The sequence below is a fragment of the Eschrichtius robustus genome, chromosome 3, assembly GCF_028021215.1.
Source record: "Eschrichtius robustus isolate mEscRob2 chromosome 3, mEscRob2.pri, whole genome shotgun sequence".
NCBI lineage: Eukaryota > Metazoa > Chordata > Mammalia > Artiodactyla > Eschrichtiidae > Eschrichtius > Eschrichtius robustus.
The window spans coordinates 106,078,550-106,087,956 of NC_090826.1; the positions used below are offsets into that span (position 1 = coordinate 106,078,550).

The 9,407-nt window shown below is 38.9% G+C and overlaps 1 protein-coding gene across 1 annotated transcript; it reads right to left on the reverse strand.

Annotated features, from left to right (window-relative positions):
- Nucleotides 1–3,535: 3,535 nt before the first annotated feature.
- Nucleotides 3,536–9,029, reverse strand: ADAM30 (ADAM metallopeptidase domain 30). Its single transcript, XM_068537570.1, is given in 4 exon segments — nt 3,536–3,919; nt 3,921–5,662; nt 6,119–6,349; nt 9,002–9,029. Coding segments are annotated over 4 exon segments (2,385 nt in total).
- Nucleotides 9,030–9,407: the final 378 nt, after the last annotated feature.

Here is a 9,407-nt window from a genome sequence, read left to right on the forward strand (position 1 = left end):
ATAACTCTTTGCTTAACCCCAAATCACAAAGTTTTTCTCCTTTGTATTTATTTGGAAATTTTATACTTTTAAAAATAAGTTGTGTATCTATACACCAACAACAGACTATGAAAAAAAGAAATTTTTTAAAAATCAATAGCATCAAAAAGAATAAAACACTTAAGAATAAATTTAACCAAGGAGGTGATAGAGTTGTGCACAAAATCATAAGCCATTGATGAAATAAATTGAAGAACACAAATAAATGAAAAGATATCATGTGTTCATAGACTGAAAGAATTAATATTAAAGGGTACATACTATCCTAAGGTATCTATATGTTTAATACAATTGCTATCAAATTCCAATGGCATTTTTCACAGAAATAGAAAAAAAAATTTCTAAAATAAGTAGGGAACCACAAAAGACCCCGAATAGCCAAAAGAATCTTGAGAAAGAATGGAGTTGAAGGAATCACATTTCCTGATTTCAAATTATATACAAAGCTATAGTAATCAAAACAGTATGGTACTGGCATAAAAACATACACATATACCAATGAAACACATTACAGAGCCCAGAAATAAACCCAAGCATATAAGTCAACTAATTTTTGAGAAGTGTGCCAAAATAACACAATTGGGAAAGAATAGTCTCTTCAATAAATGGTGTTGGGAAAGCTGGATCTCTACATGCATAGGATGAATTTGGACCCTCATCTTACACCATACACAAAAATCAACTCAAAAGGATTAAAGACTTAAACATAAGACCTAAAACCCTAACACTCCCAGAAGAAAGTATAGGGGAAAAGACACTTGACATTGGTTTTGGCAATGATATTTTTGGATATAACACCAAAAGCAACAAAAGCAAAAATAAACACATGGGACTACATCAAACTGAAAAGCTTCTGCAAAAAAGGAAACAATGAACAAAATGAAAAGGTAACTTCCAATTTGGAAGAAAATATTTGCCAACCATATATCTGATAAGGGGTTAATACCCCAAATATATAAGGAACTCACACAACTCAGAAGCAAACCCCATCCCCCACAAATATCTCTATTTAAAAATGGGCAAGGACATGAATAGACAGTTTTCCAAAGAAGATATACAAATGGCAAACATGTATATGTGAATGTATCTAACACTACTAAAGTATTGACTTGAAAATATAAGGCATGAAAATAGAACTACCATATGATCCAGCAATCCCACTCCTGGGATTATAATATATCCAAAGGAAATGAAGTTAGTACCTTGAAGAGATATCTTTCCTGCCATGTTCATTGCAGCATTATTCACAATAATCAACACTTGGAAACAAACTAAATGTCCCTCAACAGATGAATGATAAGTAAAATGTGGTACATATATAAAATGGAATATTATTCAGCCATGAAAAAGGAAATCCTCCATTTGGAAAAACTGGAATGAATCTAGAGGGCATTATGCTAAGTGAAAAGCAACACAGAGATATACAAATACATATGGTATTCCTACTTTGTGAAGCGTAAAAAATCCCCCACCATATTCATAGAAATAGAATAGAATGGTGGTTGCCAGGAGCTGGGCAGAGGGGAAAATGGGTAGATGTAAATCAAAGGGTACAAACTTTCAGTTATAATTATTAGTAAAATATGTTCTGAAGATCTAATATACAGCATGGTAAATATACTTTATAATACAGTATTTTATACCTGAAATTTGCTGAGAGTTGCTTGTAAGCATTCAGACTCCCTTTAAACGATTTAACTAGGTGAGATGATGAATGTGTTAATTATTTGATCTTGGTAGACATTCTAAAATGTTTATATATATAAAATCATCACATTGTACAATATAAATATGTTATTACATTTGTTAATTGTTCCTCAATATGGTAGAAAAAATGGTTAAATGATATATATTATGTATACATAATCACAATTAAATTTATTAAAAAATTTACTAGTGTGTAAATATTCTTACAGTTTTTAAATAAATCCTTCTCCCTAAATTCAATTTCCTAATATTTATATACTGCTTCCTTGAATAACGTCATTACATATCTGTTATGTAATCTTGAGCGAGTTATTTAACCTCATTTTTCTCAATTTCTTTTTTGGAAAACCGTAAAATAATAACACCTACCTCACAGAGTTATTTTCAGGACTCCGCACATTAACACTGGTGATGTGCTTAGAACATTGCCTGACACACAGTGAACTCACAATAAATTGTAGCCACCATTATCAGTATTGAGGCTATAAGCACATGTCCTTGTTTTCTAGGACATTTTCTGATGATGGCCAAGCTTGAAAAATGTTAAAATTATGATCACCACAAAGATGGGGTTATTTCGGTGTTTCTCCTCTGAGTAAGAAGAGTCCCCAGATAGTCCAAGGGCACCACTCTTTATCATGAGCCTCCCACACCTTCTTTAGTTAGAAGAATTATGTGGCTAAGAAAAGAGGAGATTGGGGTGGGGTACAGTGGACCTGCAGTGCTGCCTGGGGAAGGTGAGGGAACAGCAGGAGGACTCAGCCCGGAACAAGACCAAAACACTTGGGCTCACACAGGTCTGGGGTGATGAGACCCTCGCTGAGCAAGAAGTGGCCACTGACTCCTCTGAAGGGCCCACGCAGTCCTCCTCTCCTCCCAGCCAAAGCACCAGGCAAAAGGGTGGGGGAGAACACTTGGAGGCAGACCTGGGTGTACTTGGGATGGAAGGTATTCCTCACTCCCCTCTGCTCTCCTTAGGGGTGTGGCAAACCTGGGGCCAGATGTCCCCCAGCACACATTCACAAAAGACTTGCCCCTGCAAGCAGAAACCCAAAGCACAGAATTCTGTTAAGAGCCTTGTCCTCAGGACACTGCCAGACCTTGTCATCATTTGTAGACTGTGGTGCAATGCAGGAGTTACGGTAGATTAGATTTCTCAACCCAGCTGAGGTCAACCCAAACACTGAGCCAGAGACCACACTTCTACGGAGCTACAGTGAACCATACAGTGACTATAACAGCAGAAGATACTTAACTGAGGGACACACACCCCTTGCAAACTATCGCATTCTATATATAAATTGTGGTAGTTACCATTTATGGTTCAGCACGGGGCAGAGACACAGAGGATTTCATGAGGGAGGCAGAGGGAAAGGCAGACAAAGGTTTTGTTTGCTGGGAACTGAGAGACAGGACTCTACCCTGAAATCCACTGTAATTCTATGAAACACACAGCATTCTGTGTTCGGAAAGGGCATTCTTTTAAGGATATCCAAAACTTGATCACAAACTAAGGGGAAAGTGAAGTAGGAAAGCAAAATGCACTGATTTGTTTCCAAACCAAGAATACCTTTTATTTACTGATCAAAACCTCAAAGAACATTAGGTAAAATAAATTGAAGGAAGAAGGAAGAAGAAGTGTTTGGATAAATGAGAAGCTTGTTCAATTTATGACCCTGTGTAATAGAGTGACTGTGGATTGCCTGATTGCGTTTTTGGTTTCTTGGTCATTTTGGCCTTGAATTGTTCTGCTCCAGTGTTAATTGGTGGTGTTTCTTTCTCTTTGGATTTATAAGCTTCCTATGATTTTCCTGAAAAGCACAACAATCACTGAGATAATTAAGAAAATCAGGCGCATTAACATAAGGGACACAACCTGAAGTGAGGCGGGCACCTCCCTCTTTAGGGGTCCTGGAGGCCCACTGTCAATGCTCCCTCCATACCCCACCTCCTCACAGAATGGAGGGGCCCAGCCATACATGCAGTGGCAGTTTTTGTTACTGTTGCAAACGCCTCGGCGGTTGCACTTCTCAGGCAAACAGTCAAAATTGAGGACTGAGCTATTCACACAATTTCTATTAAAACATATCCGCTCCTTACCACAGGAGGTACCATCACTTATCACACCCAGGTCAGGTAACCCCATAGGTACCATGGCTAGATGATAGCCAATGAATGCCCCAGCACATGAGATTTTCTTCATGCAGGTGAGTGGAAATTAGAATAGTATGATCTGGCATATCAGGGATGGTTTTGACATTTATACACTGTAGCCTGCCACATAATGCCTTTTCTCTGGGACACTTCTCATACTGACAAACTCCTAAAATACCACAGTTCCCATATTGGTCACCTATTACATTAACTGCATCATAGCATTGAAGAGGAGCCCCCATGGCATCAGCTCCAAAAATATTTTGGCACTGCATAGTTCTGGATTGGCAGCCCTTTCTGACACAACGGGCTCTGTACTTGCAAGGGGTTCCATCCTGCTTATATGCGTCACTTGGGCAGAGTGCTGAGGTCCCACTGCAGTACTCTGCAAGGTCACATTCATTTTCTTCCCCCCGACACATATATCCAGATGGACGAAATTGACAGTTATGACAGCAAAGTCCAGTGCTACAGTTGGCACCTTCTTTGAATTTACAATCTGGCTGGCAACACTGGTCTTCTTTACAGTCCTCTCTTGAACCACAATCACATTCCTCATTCTCTTCCACAATTTTGTTTCCACATCTCTTTATCACATAACCTAATCCTGGGATATCCGTTAGACAGTTTAATCCTGAACTAACGTGCGAATAAAATTCGGCATAACTACAATTACTAAACCCAGTTCGTCCAGTGCCCATGATGCAACTATGCCTACCCTTACATTGGCAGTATTTGTAATCATCGATCATTCCCACACTATGGCCCAGAGCATGAGTAGTCCAAGTGGCAGGTCCAAGGATATTTTTATCTAGAATAGAACTTGTAGATCCAGAAGGCAATGTACTACATACACTTCCACAGTGCTGTGAAAGCGCATCACTAAACTGTTTTTTAAGGTATAGGTGTGCCCAATCTGCTGGAATCCGACGACTTAGGTCACGTGATCTGTATTGCACAAACTGGCCTAAAACTTGTGATATCACTGGGGCATTAAGTGCTATCTCGTCTCTGTCTGTCCATACTTCCATAGCTAATAGTTGTATTCTCGTACGGACATCTTGAAAGTAAGAGTCTGCAATTGCAGTCAGAAGAATGGCATCATTTATGACTTGAGTAAGATTGGAGTTCAAATATAAATACCTACTGTTATCAAAGACCAGGGCTAATTCCAAGTACTTTTGGTGCATATATGCCTCACTAAAGTCACGTATCCTAGCCCTGTTCTCATGCTCGGCCAACTGCTTTACTGTTTCATCATCAGTTAAGCCACAGATCGGATTGGGAAATTCCTCCTCTTTCTTTAGGAGATATATGACATGTTCAAAATTTGAAGAGGCTCTGAGGGGCTCGATTTGGTAATGGTTGGCATCAACTTTCAGTATGCCTCGGAGACCCCCCATGCATGTACTTAAAGTAGCTTTAGAATCCTGATTTCCTTCAACCAAGCCCATATAGTTGCAGTCGCTGGGTATATAAGGGTGATCCTCCAAGAGCCTTCCCTGTTCTGTGAAGGAGAAAACCTGCAGATTCCGGGGCAATAGAAACCTCTTGGGCCACAGGTGGAGGACGTGATTCTTGCCTTTTACCTGCAGGAGGTAGGACACGTGCTTGGCCACACCCCGCTCCCCTCCGCGGAAGCTCAGCTTCTTGGGGATGGTGATTTCATAGGAGTCAAAGCCCCACTCGGGGTGAAAAATTAAATCCTTGCCAAGAGAGTCAACCAGGAGCACGGGCAGGACTAGCAAGGGGAGCGAAAGGCCTGGGGAGAGGAGGGTCCTCACTGACCTCACGGCAGAGCCTGTTCCCAAGTGAGTCAGTCCCTGCCACGAGGGCCTTGCGACTCAGACTTCCAGGGACCGCCGCTAGAGGCGCGGGACCAGCGAGTGCGGAGCTCCCTGAGCCTCTGTGTGGGAGCGCAGCCTCGGTCCAAGCTGGGTCAGGCTCAGTCCAGCGGATTTCCACAGCAGGTGCACGCCCTGTCCAAAGCAGCTAGTTCGTTTTCTGGGCGGTGCCGTTGGGCGCACGTGCAAGAATCCAGGGAAGGTGCGCGAGAATAAAATGAAAAGCGAGGCTATTTGCGCGAGGGGTGGAGAAGGGCAGAGAAGCGGTTGGGAAAAGGAGAAGGAATAAAGAATAAGAGGCACTACAGAGAACTTGTTAAAGGTTCACTGTATCTTGGGCCATTTCTTCTGTTTCTATAGGCCTTAGGACACACCTGATTTTTCCATGGGTTGAGTGGGATATTTTAAAGCCCACTGTGTCCACTTCACAGTTACATCATTTCCACTTTTCTGCTGGGCTCGCTTGAGGCAAACGGAAGGATCACCGGAGCCAGCAAGAGTATCACCAGAGCCTGAGAAAATCAGAGGAGACTCCACCTCCCCACCCCCACCCCGGGCAGCACCTGTGGTCAACAGGTGAAGTACCGAGCAGAGTTCAAGAAATGCTGAATTTAACAAAAGGAGATCTTAGTCACTTTAGTGTGAACGGTTAGGGGAACTGCTGAGGAGCCACGTGCCAGAAGGTTGTGATGTGAAAGGGGGATTCAGAAGGGAGATCACAAATCCAGACCACACGTTCAAGAAGTTGGATGCGAAAGAGAGAGAAGAAACACAACAGTGGCTGGGGGGTTCTAGGGAGTTTCAGATTGTCATGTACACACTGCTATATATAAAATAGATAACCTGCTGTATAGCACCAGGAACTCTGCTCAATATTATGTAACAATCTAAATGGGAAAAGAATTTGAAAAATAATAGATACATGAATAGGTGTAATTGAATCACTTTCCTGTACACCTGAAACTAACACAACATTGTTAATCAACTATACTCCAATATAAAATTAAAAGTTTTAAAAAAATTAAATAAATAAAAATTTTAAAAAAAGGATTGTTAGATGGAAGGGTCCTAATCATTCTCAAGTGCTGTTAGGAAAACCCCCATATACAGCCTGGCTCAGCCTCCAGGAGAGGATGGGGAATCCCTTCAAAGGGGGCCCACTCAGGGGGGGAGCAAAGGACGAGCCTGTGTACAGTGCAGATGACCTGGTTGGCAGGCAGGAGAAGCAGTGAGTGTAGTTAGTAGCCAGTAAGGCAGGGCCAGTCTGAAGGTTTAGGGTCCCTGTACAGTCAGCTGCTGAGGTGAGGCACAGTGGAGGTAAAGGAGATGAAGAAGAGGAGAACTCAGCAGAGAGCTGACTAGGGACAAATGAAGGTATCACCAAATGTGTTGAGCTCCTAGTTCAGATTGGAAATCAGAAATTACAGTTTCCTCAGTCTGTGATTTTCTCAAGCCCCCAGCAGCCTAAATTGGGGAGGGCAGTTGGGATCTATCTCCTGGATTCATTCTATTTTATCATCATTTTCACATCAATACCATTTTCCTTTAGGCCCCTGGAGTATTTCTTGATTAAAACACTAATTCCGCAACTCCTGTTGCAACAAAATTTTCTTTGGGCTAAACTCTACAGCATCTGTTTGTTAACACAAAGCTTTGTGGAAATAGCCTGCTTTGACCTATTTCTCCTTATTTACAAAAATTATGCACATATATTGTAAAAGGTGGAAATAACCCTGAATTACATAGAGTAGAAAATGCAAGCCTTTCCTTTATCCTCAATCTGCATATGTCTCCAATAAACTCTTCCCAACACTTAGAATTCTTAGGTATGATGCTTTTTCCATCTTAGGACATGCCATTAAAATATACATATAAAATATACATATAAATATATGTATATATATTTATACATATATATAAATATATATACATATATATGTATATATACATATATACATATACATTTATACATATATATACACAATATATACATATATATTTATACATATATATAAATATATATACATATATAAATATATGTATATATATTTATACATATATTTATACATATATAAATATATGTATATATATGTATATATATACATATAAATATATGTATATATATATGTATATATAAATATAAAATATAAAATATACATATAAAATATGTATGTCATATTTAAAAATAGTACATACTATTCATATATTTTTGACACTGCCATTTTTCAGTACACAATATATTGTAAATAATTTTCTAGGCCATTGATAATAACAGATGTAGATCATTGCCTACTAACGGATACATAATATTCTATAGTATTCACATAATTATTTATTTAACCATTTCCTTTATGTATTCATGGTATAACCATTGTTTCAAATTTTTACATTTTTCTTGTTGATAAGTATGTTCTATTATGGTGATTAAGATAAATATGTGTATGCATTAAATATTATTTATATGTAAATATATACATGCGCACACACACCTTTTTGCCACTTCTGGTGGATTCTTAGAATTGTGTTAGATCAAAGAAAATGCAAGTGTTCAAATTGATTGAGCCCTCTAAAAATCAAACAGAACTCTAAAAATCCTGTATTGGTTTACAAATTATCTTGTAAAGCAGTTTGTTCAATAACACATTGTAAACACTGTGGTTAAAAAAACATAACGTTAACTTTACCATTTTAAAATGTACATTTCCATTGTGTTAAGTATATTCACATTTTTGTGCAACAAATCTCTAGAACTTTTCCATCTTGCAACACTAAAACTATACCTAAAAATCGCTAATTCTACCCCCGTCCCCTACGCATAGAAACTATCTTTCTACTTTCTATTTCTATGATTTTGATTACTTAAAATATTGAGTATGAGTAGAATCATACAGTGTTTGTCTTTGTATGACTGGCTTATTTCACTTAGCATAATATCCTTAAAGTTTCTTCATGTTGTAGCCTGTGACAGGATTTTCCTCTTTTTTAAGCATGCATGCTCTTCCATATATGTATATACCACACTTCTTTAGTCATTCATCTGTTGGTGGACATTTGGGTTGCTTCAACCTCTTGACTATTGTGAATAATCCTGCAATGAAAATGGGTGTGCAAAAATCTCCTGAAGATCCTGCTTTGAGTTCTTCAGGACATACATCCAGAAACTCAATTGCTAGATATATGGTAATTCTATTTTTAACTTTCTGAGGCACTCCGTATTCCTTTCCTTAATAGCTGCACGATTTTATATTCCCACTAACTGTTCACAGGGTTCCAGCTTCTCTGCATCCTTACCAACACTTATTTTCTGAACTTTTAATAGTGGCCATCCTGATGGGTGTGAGGTGGTATATCATTGTGGCTTGATCTGCATTTCCTTGCTGATTATACTGAGACTCTTTTATATGCTTATTGGCCATTTGTATATCTTCTTTGGAGAAATATCTATTCAACCTCTTGGCCCATTTTTAAATCAGATTATTTAACTTTTATTGCTGAGTTGAAGAAGTTTCTTAGATATTCTGAATATTACCCTGTCTCAGATATATGATTTGCATTGATTTTTCTCCCATTCTGCAGATTGCCTTTTCACTCTCTTGAGTGTATCTTGGTGTGCAGATTTAAAATTTGTTGTTGTCGTCAACCACCAGAGGGCAGACAGCAGAA